Below are 22,594 nucleotides of genomic sequence, written 5' to 3'. Positions count from 1 at the left end.
TACAGGTTACCTGGTTAATACAGATATAAAACCACATATTTTGCTCATTAAAACCATATAATTATGGAAAACCATACATTTGGTTAAAATTTTTAAATGATAGGCTTAGAAGTCAGAATGCTCTTGTTTTATGTAATAATCCTACTACTTTTTAGTTATGCATTTTAGGTATGTTGTCTCTCTATGATTCAGTGTTCTTAGGTACCTGGCCAATTGAGTTTCACTGAGGATTAAATAATGCTATTTTTAAAAATTCAGATAAATCCTTTATCACAGTGCTTTGCATATAGTGAGAATTTAACAGATGTGAGTTGTAATTATGATTATTTTCGTTTGTTTCTTAATAATGTAGTGTCTAGAGCACAGTTTTATGTTCAATAAACATTTGCGTTGACTTTAAAGAACTACAATTGAGATAGGGAGTTGTCTTCACTCAAAAACAATAGAATATACATCTTCTCATTGCCACATGGCACTTACTCTAAAATTGAACACATAATTGGAAGTAAAACACTACTCGGCAAATGCAAAAGAACTGAAATCATAAAAAATCGTCTCTTAGACCACAGTGCAATCAAATAAGAACTCAAGATTAAGAAAGTCACTCAAAAATCACACAACTATGTGGAAATTGAACCACTTGCTCCTGAATGACTTCTGGGAAAATAATGAAACTAAGGCAGATATCAAGAAGTTCTTTGAAATCAATGACAACAAAGAGAATGTACTAGAATCTCTGGGGTGCAGCTAAAACAGTGTTAAGAGGGAAATTTACAGCAATAAATGCCCACATCAAGAAACTAGAAAGATCTCAAATTGACACCCTAACATCACAACTGAGAACCAAGAGCAAACAAACCCCAAAGCTAGCAGAAGACACGAAATAATCAAGATCAGAAGGGAACTGAAGGAAATAGAGACACAAAAGGCTCTTTAAAAATCAATGAATCCAGGAGATGTTTTTTGAAAATATTAATAAAATAAATAGATCACTAGCTAGACTAATAAAGAAGAACAGAGAGAAGAATCAAATAGACACAATAAAAAACTGATAAGGGGGCTATAACCACTGATTCCACAGAAATACAAACAACCATCAGAAAATACTATTAACACCTCTATACAAATAAACTAGAATATCTAGAAAAAATGGGTAAGTTCCTGGACACATGCACCCTCCCAGGACTGAACCAGGAAGAAGTTGAATCCTTTACTAGACCAATGAGTTCTGATATTGAGGCAGTAATAAATAGCCTACCAAGCAAAAAAACACCTGGAACCAGATGTATTTACAACTGAATTCTACAAGAAATACAAAGAGGAGCTAATACTCTTTCTTCTGAAGCTATTCCAAACAATTGAAAAGAAGGAACTCCTCCCTAACTGATTCTATGAGGCCAGCATCATCCTGACGCCAAAACCTGGCAGAGAATCAATAACAAAAGAAAACTTTAGGCCAATATCACTGATGAATATTGATGCAAAAATTCCCAATAAAATACTGGCAAACTAAATTCAGTAGCACATCAAAAAGCTTATCCACCATAATCAGGTTGGTTTCATCTCTGGGATACAAGGCTGGTTCAACATACACAAATCAATAAATGTAATTCATCACATAAACAGATCTAAATACGAAAACCACGTGATTATATAAATAGATGCAGAAAAGGCCTTTGATAAAAATCAACATTCCTTCATGTTAAAAACTCTCAATAAACTAGGTATTGATGGGACATACCTCAAAATAATAAGAGTCATTAATGACAAACCCACAGTCAACATCAAACTGAATAGGCAAAAGCTGAAAGCATTCCCCTTGAAAACTGCAACAAGACAAGCATGTCCTCTCACCACTCCTATTCAATATAGTATTGGAAGTTCCGGCCAGGGAAATCAGGAAAGAGAAAGAAATAAAGGGTACTCAAATAGGAAGAGAGGACATCAAATTGTGTTTGTTTGCAGATGGCATGATCCTGTATCTAAAAAACCCCAAAATCATCTTAGCCCAAAAGCTTCTTAAGCTGACAAGCAACTTCAGCAAGGTCTCAGGATACAAAATGAATGTGTAAAAGTTGCAAGCATTCCTAAACACCAACAACAGGCAAGCAGAGAAACCAACCATGAAGGAACTCCAATTCAAATTGCTACAAAGAGAATAAAATACCTAGGATACAGCAAACAAGGAGATTGAAGGAGCTCTTCAAACAGAACTACAAACCAATGCTCAAGGAAATCAGAGAGGACACAAACAAATGGAAAAACATTCCATGCTCATGAAAAGGAATAATCAATAACATGAAAATGGCCAACCGCCCAAAGCAATTAGAGGTTCAATTCCTCTCCCATTAAACTACCACTGACATTCTTTACAGATTCAAAAGAAACTATTTTAGAATTCATATGGAACAAAAAGATAACATAAAGCCAAGACAATCCTTAACAAAAAGAACAAAGCTGGAGGCATCATGCTACCAGACTTAAAACTATATCACAAAACCACAATAACCAAAACAGCATGGTACTTATATAAAAACAGACACATAAACCAGTGGAACATAATAGAAAACTCATAAATAACACCAAACATCTACAACTTATTTTGACAAACTTGACAAAAATAAGCAATGGGGAAAGGATTCCCTATTTAATAAATGGTTCTGGGAGATCTGGCTAGCCATATGCAAACAATTGAAACTGAACCCCTTCCTTACACCTTATATAAAAATTAACTAATATGGATTAAAGATTTAAATGTAAAATCCCAAACAATCAAAATCCTTGAAGAAAACCTAGGCAATACCATTCAGGACAAAGGCATGGGCAAAGGCTTCATGATGAAATTGCCAAAAGCAATTGCAACAAAAGACAAAATTGACAAATAGCATCTAAGTAAATGAAAGAGCTTCTGTGCAGCAAAAGAAACTACCATCAGAGTGAACAGGCAACCTACAGAATGGGAGAAACCTTCTGCAATCTACCCATCTGACAAAGGGATAATATCCAGAATCTACAAGCAACTTAAGTAAGTTTACAAGAAAACAAACAAAGAACCCCATTAAAAAGTGGGCAAAGCACATGAACAGACACTTTTCAAAAGAAGACATTGATGTGGCCAACAAACATGAAAAAAAGCTCAACATCACTGACCTTTAGAGAAATGCAAATCAAAACCACAATGAGATACCATCTCATGCCAGTAAGAACGGCAATTATTAAAAAGTAAAGAATCAACAGATGCTGGTGAGGTTAAGGAGAAATAGGAAGGCTTTTACACTGTTGGTGGGAATATAAATTAGTTCAGCCATTGTGGAAGATGATGTGGCAATTCCTCAAAGATCTAGAATGAGAAATACCATTTGACTCAGCAATCTCATTACTGGGTATATACTCAAAGGAATATAAATTATTCTATTATAAAGACATATGCACATGTATGTTCATTGCAGCACTATTCACAATAGCAGAGACATGGAATCAAACCAAATGCCCATCAATAACAGACTGGATAAAGAAAGTGTGGTATGTATACACCATGGAATACTATGCAGCCATACAAAAAAGCAAGATCATGTCCTTTGCAGAAACATGGATTATCCTCAGCAAACTAATGCAGGAATACAAAACCAAATACTACATGTTCTCACTTATAAGTAGGAGCTGATCAATGAGAACACATGGACACAGGGACCAAAACAACAACACTGGAGCCTGTTGGGGGGTAGGGTGGGGCAAGGGAGAGCATTAGGGAAAATAGATAATGCTGGGTTTAATACCTAGATGATGGGTTCATAGGGGCAGCAAACCACCATGGCACACATTTTCCTATGTAACAAACCTGAACATCCTGCACATGTACCCCGGAACTTAAAAAAAATTAAAATTAATTATTAAAAAACCACAATTAACCTCAAACTTAAAAGAAGAAACCAAAACCACAGATACCAGATTATTATTATACAGTGAGTACTAATAACATATATAGGTTGAATATCATATAGTAATTATGTTTTGAAGATAAAAATCATTCTCTTAAATTTTGCCTATACCTATGACAATGCTCAGTAAGGCACCCGCATCTGCTATAAAATTCTTCTCCCATCTATCTCTTCCACTTTTCTCTTCTGCCTTTAAATTTTACTATTAAAATCTATAGTAGGTGCCCATTAGACAGACTTTCCAATGGAGGTTAATATGCATAATTCTGACCTGCATGAATGTTCAGCAGTGCCAGAACATTTTATGCTTTGCATATTTTTAAATTCAGACACTCTGGGAGGCCATCTGTGTACTGGATAGATAGAAATCTATTCAATGTCCAGTTTCTCTATGATTCTTTTTGTCTCTACATTGCTACAGATTCCTGGTACATAATACCACAGTATGTACTTTAGAGTACTAATTAAATGAATGAATATATACATGAAAGATGATTTGAAACTTTCCTTCCAATAAGTTGACATAGAATCAATCATTTATTTTCAAACTTACACTGAATCATAAAGGAGTCATATCATCAAAAAAAATGAAGAGAATATAACCGTGATGTGAATGTATTAAAACAGGTATGTGATAATCATGATCACTTATCCTTTCCCATCCATAAATAAAACATGGCTAAAATTGTTATAGAACATCTATTATTTGCAACATGCCACAAAGATAAATTACTTTTTATAAAATTATAAGAGTTTTATACATGCAGCTGTCAATGTTTATTAAATAGCTCTAGCATCCAGGTGTTTGCATACCAAATGAAACGTGGTGGCCTCTACACTTTTTTGTATTCATCACTCACTATTTTCCCACAAATGGTAAAAGCTAAATAAATTATATTCATAGGTTGATTTTAAGCCTGAAGTATCTATATTTCTATAAAAATCTATGCTTCAAATTTTAAAGCCTTTTAAGAGAAAAGACAAGAAGACAACTATGGTTTTAGTATAAGATTTACATACTTGTTTAATCTAATGTTAACATGAGACATTTAAAATGTTCTGTGCCCTCCAGGTATGCTTATTTAACAGGTTAATTTATTATAATATTATATAACCAAAACAGGGTTCTGGCAAACTATATTTGAACTGAGATTTACATAATGACATACCTTTAAAAGAAAGTCTTATCAGCTCCCTACAATTATCAAATGTTCTAATTTAACTGACAGTCAAACAATTCAGAGGACAACTATAAAAATTCCAAAGTATTGTGAAAACATTTTCACTTCATTATGTGGCAGACTTGGTGGGGGAAATATCGTCATTCTCCCCTAGGGATATTAAATAATTTTCAGCTTAAGCAACGTTTACATCTAATAAGTTATCAGTTTTTTTTTTATGAGCGGTTTCACAATGAAGTGCTATTTCCTACTACTTAATATGTGTAGTTGGAAAAGTAAAGGAATTAAGCTTAAAATAGGCATACAAAACAAGATTTGAGGGGCCAAAAATGCATGAACAGGGCTTTCCAAAAAGGTTGTTACTCAACCTGTCCACAGGCAACAAGAAATTTTGCAAGGCTAGGATGCCTTAGTCCAAAGCCTTTGACTCACTTCCACTCCCAAGAAAGGGCAATAGGGGGAGCAAGCAGTATTTCTTTCAGTTTTTCCTTCAGAAAATATTCAACGGGCAAAACCAACAGCCTATTTTTAAGCTTTTTCCTATTTTAAGGAAAGCAAAGAGAAAAATAAAGACTAGTACATGGACAAATGTTATATTTTCTTTGTCCAGAGAAATTACTTTTCATAAAAAGCCAGGAAGTTTGGGAGAGTGTACCCACACATATTTGTGTGTGTGAATGCATGTGTTTATGAAGGGTGTGGAATATGGACCTAATGAGATCCTGAATTTGAATCATCAAAGCAGTTAAAATTAAGGACATGATCATGAACAAGCCACTTAGCCTCTGCGCCCTCAGATCCTTAATTCGAATATTCTTCTAATACCTCCTAACTGTCTGTCTGTAAACATCAAAAGGAAGTTGGGTTAAATAACATCCCCTTTAAGGCTTAAATATTCTATGGTTATAAATCATTTTACAAAATCTTGGAGGAAACTATGCCAAAATAATAAAAAGTGTTTATGTTAGAGAGTAAGTGCTTGTATTGCCATCCACTTTATAGTAAATTCATGTATAAAAATATTGATGCATAGGACATTATAGTTAATCACTCTATAATGAAGTAGTGTTTACTCCTAGTAAACAAATAATGATTTTTAATATTATTTCAGAAGGGCTGGTTATGCCAACTTGGAATGTCTCTGTACTGGACCATTTTTACACGACTATAAAGAACTTCCTTGAGGCTGGGTTATTTATAAAGGAAAGAGGTTTAATTGACTCACAGTTCCATATGGCTGGGGAGGCCTCAAGAAACTTACAACAATGGTGGAAGGGGAAGCAGGCACCTTCTTCACAAAGCAGCAGGGGAGTAAAGAGCAGGGGAAATTGGCACTTATAAAGCCATCAGATCTCATGAGAACTCACTCACTGTCATGAGTACAGCATGGGGGAATCCGCCCTTATGAGCCAATTGCCTCCCTCACTGGACAAGTAGGGATGACAGGTTCCTCCCTCAACACATGGAGATTACAATTAAAGATGAGATTTGGGTGGGGACACAGAGTAAAACCGTATCAGTCTCAGTTGAGCAGACTGTTTCTGTGAGCTTTGAATAATGTTAAAGAAACCCTCACTGTTCTCCAAAGATGTTGGCAGCTTCCATGCTCCTCTCTCTTGCAAAGCCTTTTCTTTACCTTTTCTCTCAATATTGCTTAGCAGAGCAATGGAGCACTCACTGTGTGTTTGTTTTACATCACTTATCACTTTACATCACATTCACTGTGTGCTTGTTTTACATCACTCATCATTTATTGTAGTTAATTATTTATATGTATCCTTTACCCAGTCTATACCAACACATGAGAGGGAAGATGTTTTATTTACCTTTGAATCCTCCTCATGTCTATCATAGGGTATTAAATACAGACACTCAATAAATATTTGTGGAGTGACTGAATAATGCTCCTATCTTAATTTGGATTTTTGCCTCCCAATGGTAAATTTATATTTTATTTATTAAATAAAAAATTTAAATGTTAAAGAACTGCCATACTATATTACAGCCATATGTTATAGAAATCTCTGAAGGAACCCAGAGATAGCAAATAAAGTGATTTCAATATATAAATGAAAAAAAAGTATTTATCTTTAATATGAAAACATAGCTTAGCTGCTATAGTAATCCTTCATGTACACATCAAATAGTTTATGCACAAATACCTACTATGAGCTGAGAATTACAGTGGGAGTAAGGATAATTAAGCAAAATGTTTCTCAAGAGCTTATAGAACTATGAGAAATTTCCCAAATAAATATTATATATTTCACATTTTATGTATTTTGTATATATAAAACACATTTTACATATTTTTAAATAGTTTTGAAATATGATATTGTAAAATGTCCTCATTTCTCCTTTTCACTGAAAGGCTATATTTTACTTTGTTGTAGACATATTCTTTTTATTATAATTTAACAGCAAAATCAAAACAAATAAGATAAATACGAATTTATCAACAAAGAACAATGTAAAAATAGACAAAGCTTAATTTTAAATTGAGGAATATGGCATAGCATATGGAATTTCAGAATAATATTTTTAAGACTCAATATTTTATTATATTAAAAAATAAATGCATCAAAATGTGTAGAATATGTAGAAAAATTAGAAAATTCAGTTATATTGAAATAGTAAATAAAGCCCACTGGATTTGCAAAATCAAGAGATTAAAGTTTGCATATTCTTAATTCATTTTATGTAATTATATGAGTATATTATACATGATAAACTGCTCTGTAATCTTTTTTCATTAAAATTTATTGTTCATATTTCCCTATAAGTAAACATTCAATAACATAATCATAATGGTCACATAGAATTCTGTCTTGTTTATGTCATAATTTATTTTGCTATTCCCCTGTTGCTGGACATTTACATTATTTCGACATTTCTTTTCACTACAATGCTGTAATTACCATCCTTATAAATAAATCCATATGCATTATTTTCTTAAAATTATTATACACAACTCACTACATTCTAAAACAATATACTAATTATAATTTAATAGCTTCCTGATGATTCAATATCATCTCCATCAAAACAAAGCACATTTCTTGTAGTTTAATGTGGAAATGTTTGCTCTAGGGTTAGAATGCCTGAACTGAAATCCTAGTTGTACCATTCAATAGCTGTATGACTTCAAGCAAGTTACTTAGCCTCTCTAGGAAATAGTATATCCCTCTATAAAATGAGTTTGATACAGCTTCTATCACATAGATTATGAAGATAACATGAGAAAACGCACATAAAATGTATAGCTCTCACTCTTATAAGAGTATGAAGTGAATAAATATTAACTTTACATTGATTATACAATTTTTTCATTATAACAACTGTATCCATCAGGGTTTTCCAGAGGAATAGATTCAATAGATATATATATATATAGATATACATAAATAAATTGATTATGTGGGCTTTATTTACTGTTTCAATATAACTGAATTTTCTAATTTTTCTACATATTCTACACATTTTGATGCATTTATTTTTTAATATAATAAAATATTGAGTCTTAAAAATATTCTGAAATTCCATATGCTATTAAATTCCATATGCTATTCCATGCTCTATTAAAAATAGTGCATGCCATTGCAAATACCAAGAAGTCCCACAGTCTGCCATCTGCATCCTAGTGGCCCAGAGAAGCTGATGGCACAAACCCCAAGGTCTGAGAACTAGGGGAGCCAATGGTATAAGTCCCAGTCTGAGTCCAGAGTACTAGGATCTTGGGGGTTGATGGTGTAAGTCCTGGTTCAAGGTCAAAAGTCCAAGAACCAGAAGCACTGATGTCCAAGGCAGGAGACTATGGATGTCCTAGCTCAAGAACATAGAGGAAACTTACCCTCTCTCCACCTTTTTTTATCTATTTTAATCTTCAACAGACTGGATGATAACCATCTGCATCAGTGAGGGAAATCTTCTTACCTAGCCTACTGATTTAAATACTAAACTCATCTAGAAACACACTCACCCAGAAATAATGTTGCCAGCCATCTGGAGATCCCTAAGCCGAGTCAAGTTGACACATAAAATTAACCCTCACAACAATCATAGTAGATACAAGGAACTGTGAAGCTGTTCAACCCTGTTTACCCCTTGCTCAAAAAACTCAAGTCATAATTGATTTGTTTCAAAATATTATACAGATTTATTTTATAACTATTAAATATTACATCAAGAGCTCTCTGTGTATACATCTTTTATGGCCAGATGTACTCTTCTCTTTTCCTAGGCATTACACTTAATTGCTTCTATTAAATCAACTAACCTGCAATCTCTATAATTTTTTCTTATGCCCCTGTTTCTTGAGAGCAATATTTCTGAACACTCCTAAGAATATTCTAAGAGTTCTACACCCATGGTAACAAGTAAAACCTAGAACTTGTTTTTAACCTATTTAATTAATCCATTATATTTGAATGATAAGATGATAAGAAACTCTCAGAACCAGTTTCAAACCTGTTTTATCAACCAGTGACAGCTAATCTTAGTAAACACACTTCTGAAAGCCAACCAGTCAGTGAGACTTCCTGCTTTTCAAAGTTGACCGCTGAACAAAAGTCTGATTCTAGTAACACATTTCTGAAGGTCAGTCAGCAACACAGTCTTTCCTGTGTAACCACACTCAGCATCCTGTGTCATTTTACTCCCAGTGCTAAAAGCTACTAATCATTTACCTATATTCCTTCTATATTAGTTATGTACTACTATATAACATATTACCCCCAAACTAAAAGCATAACACAACCAAAATTCATCTTACCCCATTTCTGAGAGTTAGGAATCTGGGTAGCTTTACTAGGTGGTTCAGGCTCAGGGCCTCTCATGAGGTTGCCTTCAAGCTCTCACCAGAGCTGCAGTCATGTGAAGGACTGACTGGCCTGGAGGCTTCATTTCCACATTGTATTACTCACATGGAACTCAGTGCCTTATTGGTAAGGCAAGTCTCAGTTCATCAATACATACACTTCTCCTAAGGGCTATTGGAGTGTCCTCATGACATGGCAGCTAGCTTTCTCCAGTGCAACTTACCCAAGGGAGAGCAAGGAAGAAGCCAGACTCTCTTTTATGATCTGGATTCAGAAGTGAAGTATCATTACCACCACTATATTCTATTAGTAACACAGATACACTATGAGGTGAAAATAAACAAGAGCATGAACCAGGAACCACATCCTTGCAGTCATTTTGGAGACTGGCTACCACTCTTCTCAAAAACCCTATGTAAGATCAACAGCCTACTTTGCTCAGAGACCATGTTTAACTAGTATAACTCCCCCTTATTTAAATAGATAGTAAATTCAGATTTGTGGGTCTTATTTCAGATACTGTTAGTGTCATTTTTTTTTTAATTTCTAGATTTTCTTCCTAGATTTTTTGAAGTTCCTCATTTGGAAGCATTCTGTTTGACCCAGGAACCAATAACAGTGCTCACTGCACCTACTTCAGCCAAAACTCTGGTAGTGCTTTGTATCTGCTAGAATGTGAGCACTTCTATGGCAGATATTAAGCCTAAGTTATTTCTCAATCTTTATTGCCAAGTATATAGTAGATACTCAGTTAATACTTGTTAAATAAATACAGAAATCATTATAAAATATTAATCCTCCAATTTTCATCTCATAAATTTAAGCAGTATTGAGTGATAGATTGTTATAAATGTCCAGCTTTTTTGTTATCTAATAGACTTGGTTCCATCTTAGTATCTTCTTGCTCAAATGTTTCCAACATGCTTGGTGAAGTTGGGTTTGGGAAGTAAGAGATGCATCTCTGATTTTATCATTGAAGTCCAAGGAAAAATGGAATTCACTTAGAACACTACCAAGAACTAGCTCAGTCGGGAGACTCCCACCCGGGTGGGCTGAAGGTATAGAGAGGCAGACACCCAGATAGAACAACAGAGTGGATCTGTCCTGAGGACCAACAGCCTGAGAACCTGTGGGGCTGACAGCTCTCCAGGACTGAAGGCCCTACCAGAGATTCATCCACGTATTTATTTGCCCTTTGACAGGTGATTTTTATTAATACACAGGTGTTCTAAATATACACATAATTCAAGAATATACCAAGTAGGCAGCTGTTACCTGCCTACCACTAATTACAAACTAAAAGGTATCCTCCACAAAGGAGCCATGGGGGCAGGGTAAACATAATGTTTCTCAACAGAACACAATCATTTCATTAAATGAGGAAGATCTAATTCATCACCCTAATACATTTATTTGTAACTTGAACATAGTCAAAAGCGCTGGCCAGACACAATATAGCAATTGTTTTTATCTTACTCTTGGATGATTCATGTAAGTATAGCAAATGTTGAAAGTTTGAACCAACTCAACCATGTAAACATAAAACGTTTCTGCCATCAACAATTACAATTACCATGAAAACACATTCACATCCATTTGCCACTGCCAAAGATAATCAAAAGGACATTAGAAAACATGACATTGGAGGCTGATGGCTGTGTATAGTGAATACAATAAGGGATGAATGGGCATATACCCAAACAACTTTTCGAGTCCTATTTGGTATAAAATAGATTTTTTGGTGACTATATATGTGTCACTTCAAGCAGCAGATATGCAAAGCATGACATTGACCTAAACATAGTGCATTTAAACTTATCCAAATTAGAATAGTCATTTCCTATATTTGTGCAGATATAAATGATATAAAATATATAGAGCTCCTTTCAAATGAGAATATAAGTTTTTTACAGTAATTAATCCTCAAAGAATGGGCTCAAAATTAAACTCAGTTTTGACAAGGGTAATAAATGTCTATATTCTAAATAAGCAAAGGAAAACCAGGACAAGTCAGGATAGCAAATTTAAGAAGGTAAAATAAATGATACACACATCAAATAGTTACAGGAAAATATGACAAAAATTAGATTAAAAAATATGGGTAGAAATCCAAGTAAATGCTGGGATGTGTATTTTTAAAAGTCTTTAAAAAGTGCAAAAATAAAAGTGGAACTAGTTAGTAGCTAGGATTATATTGACAATAAATCAAACATATATTGGATTATCATGTCTTATTCTGAGTTTCTTCCCTTAAAAGAAATGAGAAAATTGGAAAAATGTTCAGAGAGAAGTGCCAAAAGGCATCAAGGATTAGCAGGAGGGATTCTGAAGAATACATTAAATAGCCCATTTTAGAAAATAGAGAGTCATAATAATCTATGCATAGCCTTTATTTTGTTGTTAGTGAATAAGTTTCAACTGCAACAAAGGATAAATAAGAAAAGAGCGTCTTATGTTGCAAAGTAGAAAATTCTTAAAGATGACCAAAAATCAGCCTTGACTGTCAAGTATGATTGCCTAATTGCTGGAATCTTTAAAGCTAGGACAGATTCTAATTTAGCAAATGTGTATCATGTCTTTGACTAAAGGCAGTTGAACAAACTGAATGACATTAAAAAATACCTTGTACTTTTTAAATGGGAAACACAATAGTGATTAGGCCAAGAAATCAGGTTCCAGTATTAATTACATAATTTAAATAACCATGTATTTATTCCAAGGGTATGTAGAATGAAGTGCTAGAAATGATATGAAAAAGTAGAACTACAGGTCGTTGCTATTACTCAGCATCTGAACTAATGAGAAACTTGACAGTAATACAATAATCTGATTTCAGTTAAAATGGACCATTGGTTTGGGAAAGTAATTTGATCATTCATTTGTATTTCCTAAGTGATTTTCTTGAAAGATAATAGCTAATCCAGCCCTTCAAGGTATCTCCATTAGAATTCCAAGAATTACAGGGCCAAAATGCTCCCTAATATAATCTACAGCTTTGAGGTTAAAAATTTGCCAAAGTCACAAAAGCTTAATGAAGGAGGGAAACAAGTTCAGCATATTTGTAGCAGGCCAGAGGGTTGGGGAGCTTGAGGACAGACAGTGCATAAGGAAAGACAACCGAAGATATGTTAAAAGACTAACTTTCCAAAATAGCCTTTCCAAAAATAAGTATGACAAGCCATATATTCCTGAAAAAAAATTAAAGACTTGTTTTTTACTTGGTCTAAGATTATAAAATTATAATGTAGAAGAAACTCTTTGCACCTATGAAACAAGTTGAAATTACGACTTATGCAGCATTCCAGTTACAAGCAAGCCACTATTCTAAGAAATATGGGATATAAAAATATGGATATACCAGGATTTTTAGAGAATGTATTGTCCTAATACTAGGTAATTTGTTACCAACCTATGCCATTTATGGAGCATTCGTAACTCTATGTACTCCTTGGTTCTTGCTGTTGATAGATCTCTGAATTTACAGAGTGAAATCAATAAACAGGAGTGCCTACATTATAGAGTGTTAATACTGGAACACATAATAAATTCCCTGAGCTATCTTCCCTAAAATGTTTATAGTTAAGGAGTTACTCAGTTTTAGGAAGCACGTCTGTAATAGACTAATCTTTTTCAAAGCAAATGTTTCAAATTTCTTATCAGTCAATTTAATAACAATGTAATTCAAAAAGATTCAAGGCTCGGGTCACTTAACCCAGAGAAAAAGAAAAAAAAAATAGCAAAAAGCTTGGAAGACAGAGTTCAAAAGTAACAACATAATGCCACTTGCATATTTTCTTTTTATTTGTTTTATATTAACAAAATTTGCTCTATTTAGAGCAAATAGGCTCTAAACAACAAACAGAAATAAATATAGGTCACCTTCTGATAAATTCAGGTGGAAAATTGCAGAGAAAATAAATGGCGGTCAGGTTTTAATTCATCTTGTTGAACCCAAAGCTTTCAACTTAAGATATTCTTTTTCATTATTTTCTTTCCTTTTCTTTCTCTCTTCTTTCTCTAGGCTAGTACAGAACTGAGCACTTAAATATGCCTTTGTATACATCAGCCCAATTATATTACACTGAAGTTGTGACTCCCTTTTTTGTTTGTTTGTTTTTTTGAGACAGTCTCACTCTTGTCACCCAGGCTGGAATGCAGTGGTGTGATCTCAGCTCACTGTAACCTCCACCTCCTGGGTTTAAGTGATTCTCCTTCCTCAGCCTCCTGAGTAGCTGGGATTACAAGCGCCTGCCACCACGCCCAGCTAATTTTTGTACTTTTAGCAGAGATGGGGTTTCACCATGTTGGCCAGGCTGGTCTAGAACTCTAAAGCTCAGGTGGTCTGCCCGCCTCGGCCTCCCAACTGTAACCCCAAGTGCTGGGGTTATAAGCGTGAGCCCCTCCTCTCCTCGCCCAGCCAACTCTCTTTAAGTTTTAAAATGCAAGTTTCAAAACTTCGAGAGAAAACATCTTTTAAAAATATTACCAAAATAAAAGTCTCCCTACCTTGGTTCTTTAATATTTATGTTTTTAACTTTCTTTTTGTAGATTTATTGAGACATACAATAAATTGCATATATTTAAAGTGTACTATTCAATAACTTTTGACTTTGTACTTCCATGAAACAATAATCACAATCAAGATGATAAACATTTCCATCACTCTCAAATGTTTTAACCCATCACCTCTCACTTCCAATTCCAATCCCCATTCCTAGGTAGCCATATATTTGTTTCTGTCACTAAGCAGTTTGCATTTTCTAGTATTTTACATAAATGAAATAATACAGTATGTACCCTTTATTGTCTGGCTTCTTTCACTCACATACTTATTTTGAGATTCAGCTGTGTTATTACATGTATCAAAGGTATCCAGGTATTTTCTTTTACATTGTTAAGTATTCTACATGGATATATCACAATATGTTTATCCATTCATCCGTAGGTGGCTATTTGAATTATTTCTATTAGTTTTAGTCTTTTACAGAAAAGAGTTTTATGAAGACTCATATACAAGATTTTGATAAGACATACGCTTTCTCTTCTTTGGAATAAATATGTAGAAACGTAATGGCTTTTTGTATGGCAAGTGTATGTTTAACTTTCTAAAAAAATTAGCCAGCACAGTAGCTCATGCCTGTAATCCCAGCACTTTAGGAGACCTAGGCTGACAGATCACTTGAGGTCAGGAGTTTGAGCTCAGCCTGGCCAACATGGTGAAAACCTGTCTCTACTAAAAAAAAATACAAAAATTAGCTAGGTATGATGGTGGGCACTTGTAATCACAGCCTCTCAGGAGGCTGAGACACAAGAATCATTTGATCCTGGGCGGCAGAAGTTGTGGTGAGCTGAGATTATGCCACTGCACTCCAGCCTGGGCTACAAAGTGAGAGTATGTCGAGAGAAAAAAAAAAATGCCAAAATATTTTACGAAGTGTATTAACCATTTTTTATTTGTACTAGCATGACATTAGTGTTCCATTTGCTGCATATCCCTGCTGACACTTGATATGACCAGTCTTTTTAACTTTAGCTATTTTTGTAGCTGTATAGTGATATCTCACTGTGGTTTAATTCACATTTCCCTATGACTAATGATGGTCCACATCTTCTTATGGACTTGTAGGTCATTTTTATAAATTCTTCTCTTTTAATTTTGTGTTTATATTTAAACATTTTACTTATAGTAAACTTCACTTCTTTTGGTGTACAATTCTACAGGTCTTGACTCATTTATAATCATGTTATCACTATCACAGTCAAGATACAGAACAGCTCCATCACCCTAAGAACTTCCTCATGCTGCCCCTTTGTAGTAAAACACTACCATCAAATTTAAGCTCTGGCAATCACAGACCTGACCTTTGTTCCTATAGGTTTGCTTTTTCCAAAGTGCCACTTAAATGGAGTCATATCATAGGCTTGGACTCTGGCTTCTTCCACTTAATATGATGCATCTGAAATTCACCCATGTTGCGTATATCAATATTTCACTCCTCCATTTTTATTGCTGAACCAAATTTGTATGCATAAACCAAATTGTTTTTTATCCATTCACCAGTTGAAGAACAGGAGTGCTGTTTTCAGCTTTTGGCAACTTTGAATAATGCTGATTTTATCTATATATATATATAATATACACACACATACACCTACATATGTGAACATATATGTTACATATATAACGTATATATACGGTGATTAAATATTATGTATTTATATGTTTTGTAGAAATAAATGCTTTCTTTTATCTTGGGTAATTGCCTAGGAATAGGTAATTGGCTAGAAATATAATAGGCTTTATGATTAGAATATATTTAATTTATAAGAAAGTTTCAAAATATTTTCAAAGTGGTTGTATTATTTTGCATTTCCACAAGTAATGTGTGTGTGAGGTGTTCCGCCTCCTTCTTTGTTATCATTAAATTAAAACAATTATTTTAGCCTTTCTAATACATGAATAGTAGTATTTCACTGTAGTTTAAATTTGCATTTCCCTGATGACTAATGATGTTGATCATCTTTTCATATGCTCATTTGCTATCTATAGATCTTCTTTGACTATTTAGTTTTGCAAAACTGCAAAGTTAATTCACAGAAAAATAGCCTTTTCAACAAATACTGTTGGAAAGTCTGTTATATCAATATATTAAAAAAGAACTTCAATCTATAACTTGAGCCATGTATAAAAATTAACCCCAAAGCAATCATACACTGAAATATAAACCTAAAACTATAAAATTTCTAGAAGAAAACTACAGTCCCAGCCAATATTTCTTTGCTATGGCAGCAAATGCATGTAATAAAGGAACACAGTAGTAAATTGTACTTTACCAAAATTAAAAACGTCTGCTCTTCAAAAGAAACTATTAAAAGACAGGAAAAACCATAGACTCAGAGAAAATATTCACAAAGCATATATAGGTTAAATGATTTGTATTCAGAATATCCAAAGAATTCTCAAAACTTATAATAATAAACAATATGAAAATGATCAAAAGTTGTGAATAGACACTTCACCAAAGATATACAAATGACAAATACATAAAAAGATGCCAAATAACATTATTTACTAGAGAAATGCAAATTAAAATCACGAAGACATACCAATACACACCTATTAGATTGGCTAAAATTAGAAAGACTGATTGTACCAAGTGTCAATACAGCTGTGGAACAAATACAACTCTCATATCTCTGCAGTAGGTGGGTAATATGAAATGTTATAACCACTGTAAAAAACAGGTTAGCCAAAACAAATGCAAACACATGTCTAAACACAGTCCTGAACATGAATGTTCATAGCAGCTTTACTTGTAGTAATGCAAAAGTGAAAACAATCCAAATTTTCATCAACCAATGAGTAGATAGGCACAATGTAGTTTCCCTATTCCAGTGTAGGCACAAAAGCATAAAATAGTCCCTTCTTAAATTGCAGGCATAGTATCTAAGAAGAGAACAATTCTATAGGATCTATGTATCACCCCACATCATCTAAGTAATGCATATAATTATATATTTAATATTATAAGGTATTACTTCCTCTTTACAACAAAAAATGATGTTCAATATCTTACCTATATATCTGTATCCTTCTTCCCCATTTACTATGGGTCTCAACCAAGTTGACTTGAGTCGTGTACTGTTAGGCACATTCGCACCTTCAGGAGGATAGAGTGTAAATAACATTTCAATTGCTTTGGACTTTTTGATTAGTTCAGAATATTTTTCTTTGCCATCTATAAAGAAAAGAGAAAATATATAAAATTTTAAATATTTTACAGAGTATCATACTTCCTTCTTTTAAGGGATGCAAATTAAAAATGATTTAACAATTTGGATACTATGGATCACTGAAAACATGTTTGCTTTAGTCAAAGTTACTTTATCAACTGAAATTTATTTTTCAGTTAATTCCAAGCAAAACTAAACAGTAAGGGCTTTACTAATATCTTCTTAAACCACTGTCAGCTTGAAGCAGTATTGTTAAAGCTGTGAGAAAATAATTAAGATAACCAATGAACAGCATTCACATTATACATTCTATAACATAACCATATATTCTTACTTTTAATATAAATAATGGAATCAGATTAATCTGACAAAATATTGAGTAAATATAGAGCTCCATGTGTTGGAACTACTAAAAGAATTAATATTCCTAGGCTATAGTTTTTAAGAAAATATAAAAATGCATATTGCTGTGACTGAATTATTTTTATCTGGGCATTTGTGTAGCACATATTATATGCAAAGGATTATTCCTAGTGCTTTAAAATATTAACACATTTAATTTTCATAACATACCTATATGGTAAGTCCTATTATTATTTCCTTTTACATGTAGAAACTGAGACCCAGAGAAGTTAAATAACTTGCCTAAATCTCACAGTCTATAAATGATGCAAGTAGGCTTCAGATACCTAAGGAAGCTCTTATTTGCAAATGAATCTTTGTCAACTGAACATGACCTGTAATAACTAGAAGCTGAGAAAACTGGAATTAAACAATAATTTAAATTCCAGAGTGAAAAATCACTGGTATGCCCATTGGGCCTCCAGTTTGTAATTCTAGTTTTTGATTGGTAAGTCAGGGTCCTAAAATTCAACAAAACAGTCTCCTGAGGATTTAAAGTGATTCTGCCTATAAACATTTTAAAGAGACACTAATGTAAATCTCTACTTATAACCCCATTACATATATTTCTTTCTTTCCTCTTAGTTTCCTTTTTTTTTTTGTTACATGTCATATTTTCTGGAAAAATGAACGTAAGGCCATATGACATGATTTCATAGCTAGCAGTATGCCAGGTATCCATCTATTGCCTCATAGATCCAAATCCATCCTTCACTGTCCTGCTTCTGAGACTGGAACACTTCTTCCTTGTAATATGGCATGATTTTAAGTATAAAACAAAGAAGGCAATGGAGAGAACTAGAGGATGAAAGTGTTCTTTCTGGATCTGGTGGGTCTCTCAGCAGGCTCCTGCAATTTATCTGGCATCTCAGAGGGCACTACTCTCCCACCACTGGGTGCTTCCTAGAGAGTTCTGCCAGTGCACCTTCTTATGAATGGCTTCCCATTGAGTTCCACAATGTGACATCTCCCTACAGACAATTTTCCCAAGACCCGCAGAATGGCTTTTCTATGAATGCTACTAGTATGCAAGCTCAGTGTACTCCACCATTCACTGAATCTCCATGGGTGGCCTTTGTAAAAATTTGTTCTTTCCTTTAGATGCTCTGCCTCAGACCAAGGGGTCCCCATATCTGCTCTTGTCAATTATTAGAGTTCTTTTACCCCTCAGTAGACAATCACAGTTACTCCAATCTCTGTCATAGTTAATAACCACTATATTAGACTTTTCCTGCTTAAATTACTGCTTAAGTCATCTGCTAAGTGGACCCTAACTGATATAGACAGATCTGGGTTCTCATTCTTAACGGGCTTTGAAATACAGTCGTGTGAGGTATAACAGCATTTCAGTCAATGATGGACCAGATATAAAATGGAGCTAAAATGCCTAGCGAAATCCTGGCTATGGTAGCATTGTAGCACAATGAATTACTCACATGTTTAGGATGATGCTGGTGTAAACAATGTTACTGCACTGCCAGTTATATTAATGCATAGAATATGCAACTATTTATAGTACATAATACATAATAATAAATGGCTGTTACTGGTTTCTGTATTTACTATACTATAACTTTTAACATTATGTTACAGTGTACTTCTTCTACTTATTAAAAAAAAAACCTGTAAAACAGCCTCAGTCATGTCCTTTAGGAGCTAATCCAGAAGAAAGCATTGTTATCATAGAAGATGGCAGCTTCATACTGCTATTGGCCCTGAAGATTTTGCGGTGGGACAAGATGTGGAAGAGAAAGACAGTGATATTGACAATCCTGTGTAGGCCGAGGCTAATGTGTGTGTTTGTATCTTTATTTTTAACAAAAAGTTAAAAAAATAAAAAATATAAACAAATTCTAAAATAGAAAAGTCTTACAGAATAAGGATGCAAACATACAAGATATTTTTGTACAGTTATATAATGCATTTGTGTTTTCAGCTAAGTGTTACTACAAAATGTCGAAAGGTTACAAATAAATTTAAAAGTTTATAAGGTAAAAAAGAGTAAGCTAAGGTTAATTTTTGATTGAAGAAAGAAAACATTTTTGTTACAAATTTAGTGTCACCTAAGTGTTCAGTGTTTATAAAGTCTACAGTTGTGTACAGTCATGTCCTGGGCCTTCACATTCACTCACCCCTTACTCACTGACTCATCCAGAGCAAATTTCAGTCCTGCAAGCTCCATTCATGCTAAGTGCCCTTTATAGGTGTATCATGTTTTGTTTTGGATACTGTATTTTTACTGTACCTTTTCTATGTTTAGATATGTTTAGATACACAAAGCCTTACCACTGTGTTATAATTACCTATCTCTATTTTTTGTATGCTTCAATTTCAGGTAGAATAGAATGCCTACACTAAAATCTAAGTAGTGGTGAATATAATCCTGCCACTTTCTCCCACTAGCTTATCCTGACAGAAGACTAATAGAAACACATGAAGTCAATGGAGTATTGAATTTGCAAAGATAACATAATGATAAATGTAACATTAGACACACATTGAAGATTTGTAGCTCAGAGTCTTGCTAATGCCCCATTTTCCAATTGGTAGTGTCAATGGAGCCTTGGAACTTACATAAACAAGGCATCATGATTTTTCAAATGATTGTACCTTCTTTCATAATTACGAAGTTATCTACAAATAAACATTTTTTCATTTTAAAAGGCATAGAACTGGTAAAACTCTCTTCTTTATATTTCATTATACATGTCATCCCAAGATTAAAGCAGGAATTTAATTTGTTTCTGATATTAATAATTTTTACTGTTTATGGACTACTTCTTTTTAGATGCACTAAGTCAATATTGCCATATGGGATTTAGACGTAGCAATACACTACTCTTGGAACTCAAAAGAATAAGAGCTCTTCTTTATCCCTACTTCACCAGTCCACATATGCAAATTTCTGAAGTTTTTAAAATTAACAAATGGATAAAACATAGTTGTCAGTATCTATTGAGAGCTTAGTATACAACAGGTGTGCAAAGCAGGTTATACACATTTGCTAAATTAATTCTAAAATCAGAATACATTTAAGTTGATGACAATCCTATGAGGTCAATATTATCGTACATCACAGCTCAAGATACTTAACCATAGGGAGGTTCCAGGGCATTTTCAAGGCCTTGCAGTTGGTAAGCAGTGAAACCAGAATTTATTCCATATTCTGTCTAGCTTCAAAGCCTGTCTTTTAAATCAAAATGCCATATTGTTTTAATAAGCGGTTCCTGATATCAGAATACTGTTAGCACTTCAATGGTTATAAGTCAACTGGTGGTCTCACCCTTTGCTATTGCCCTTCCAATCTTTTAAAATCCTTCTGCAGCTGTCCCTGTAAAGTGTAGCCTGCTGGTTAGCCCTCTGAGAGCAGCTTACAGTTCTTTCCTGGAGGTTTACTGATGTTGGTCTTTTTCATAAAAATTTAGTTTGTAGTGCTCACTTCGGCAGCACATATATTAAAATTGGAAAGATACAGAGAAGATTAGCATGGCCCCCGCACAAGGATGACATGCAAATTTGTGAATAGTTCCATATATATATACTTTTTTTTTTTGAGACGGAGTTTCGCTCTTGTTACCCAGGCTAGAGTGCAATGGTGTGATCTCAGCTCACCGCAACCTCCGCCTCCTGGGTTCAGGCAATTCTCCTGTCTCAACCTCCTGAGTAGCTGGGATTACAGGCACGCGCCACTGTGCCCAGCTAATTTTTTTTGTATTTTTAGTTGAGACAGGGTTTCACCATGTTGACCAGGATGGTCTCGATCTCTTGACCTCGTGATCGACCCGCCTCGGCCTCCCAAAGTGCTGGGATTACAGGCTTGAGCCACCGCACCCGGCCATATTTTTTTTTTAAGACAGAGTTTTGCTTTTGTTACCCAGACTGGAGTACAATGGCACAATCTCGACTCGGCTCACCGCAACCTCCGCCTCCTGGGTTCAAGCAATTCTCCTGCCTCAGCCTCCCGAGTGGCTGGGACTACAGGTGCGTGCCACCATGCCATCTAATTTTTGTATTTTTAGTAGACGGGGTTTCACCTTGTTGACCAGGATGGTCTCGATCTCTTGACCTCATGATCCACCCGCCTCAGCCTCCCAAAGTGCTGGGATTATAGGCGTGAGCCACTGCACCCGGCCAAGAGTTCCATATTTTTCAGGAGGCTGAGGCAGGAGAATTGCTGGAACCTGGGAGGCAGAAGTTGCAGTGAGCCAAGATCACACCACTGTACTCCAGCCAGGGCAACAACAGCAAGACTCCATGTCAAAAAAAGAAAAAAAAATTATTTTGTAGCAGCTATTGAAGAGCACTGAGGTCAAAACCCCTAATGATAGCACTCTCAGTTTGCTAAGAATAATGGCTTATATGAAATCTCAGAGTATGAACTCTACACCACCTCTAGTTTTCCCTTGCCTCTCAGATAACTGAGGTCCATTATGCTTAATATGCAGGGTGGATGAGGAGTTTTCAGAAAACTCAAAGTTGCCCTTCCCTTCCTTTCCTACACAATGTACTGTATTACCAAGAG

The 22,594-nt window shown here is 34.5% G+C and overlaps 1 protein-coding gene and 1 non-coding gene across 4 annotated transcripts in view; one reads left to right on the top strand and one right to left on the bottom strand.

Moving 5' to 3' along the window:
- The window catches only part of IQCM (IQ motif containing M), a 495,919-nt gene that overhangs the window by 64,386 nt on the left and 408,939 nt on the right, over positions 1-22,594 (bottom strand). For all 3 annotated transcript variants that reach the window (XM_035292858.3, XM_078367842.1, XM_078367841.1), the window contains one exon: positions 17,514-17,675. In XM_035292858.3, the coding sequence (XP_035148749.3) occupies positions 17,514-17,675 (162 nt within the window). The remainder of the gene's footprint in view (positions 1-17,513; positions 17,676-22,594) is intronic.
- LOC118152479 (U6 spliceosomal RNA) lies at positions 21,504-21,610 on the top strand. The gene has a single exon (XR_004741240.1). It is a non-coding gene; the product is annotated as a U6 spliceosomal RNA (small nuclear RNA).

This window comes from Callithrix jacchus, chromosome 3, assembly GCF_049354715.1.
Source record: "Callithrix jacchus isolate 240 chromosome 3, calJac240_pri, whole genome shotgun sequence".
Classification (NCBI taxonomy): Eukaryota; Metazoa; Chordata; class Mammalia; order Primates; family Cebidae; genus Callithrix; species Callithrix jacchus.
This window is presented reverse-complemented; position numbering and strand designations above follow the sequence as displayed.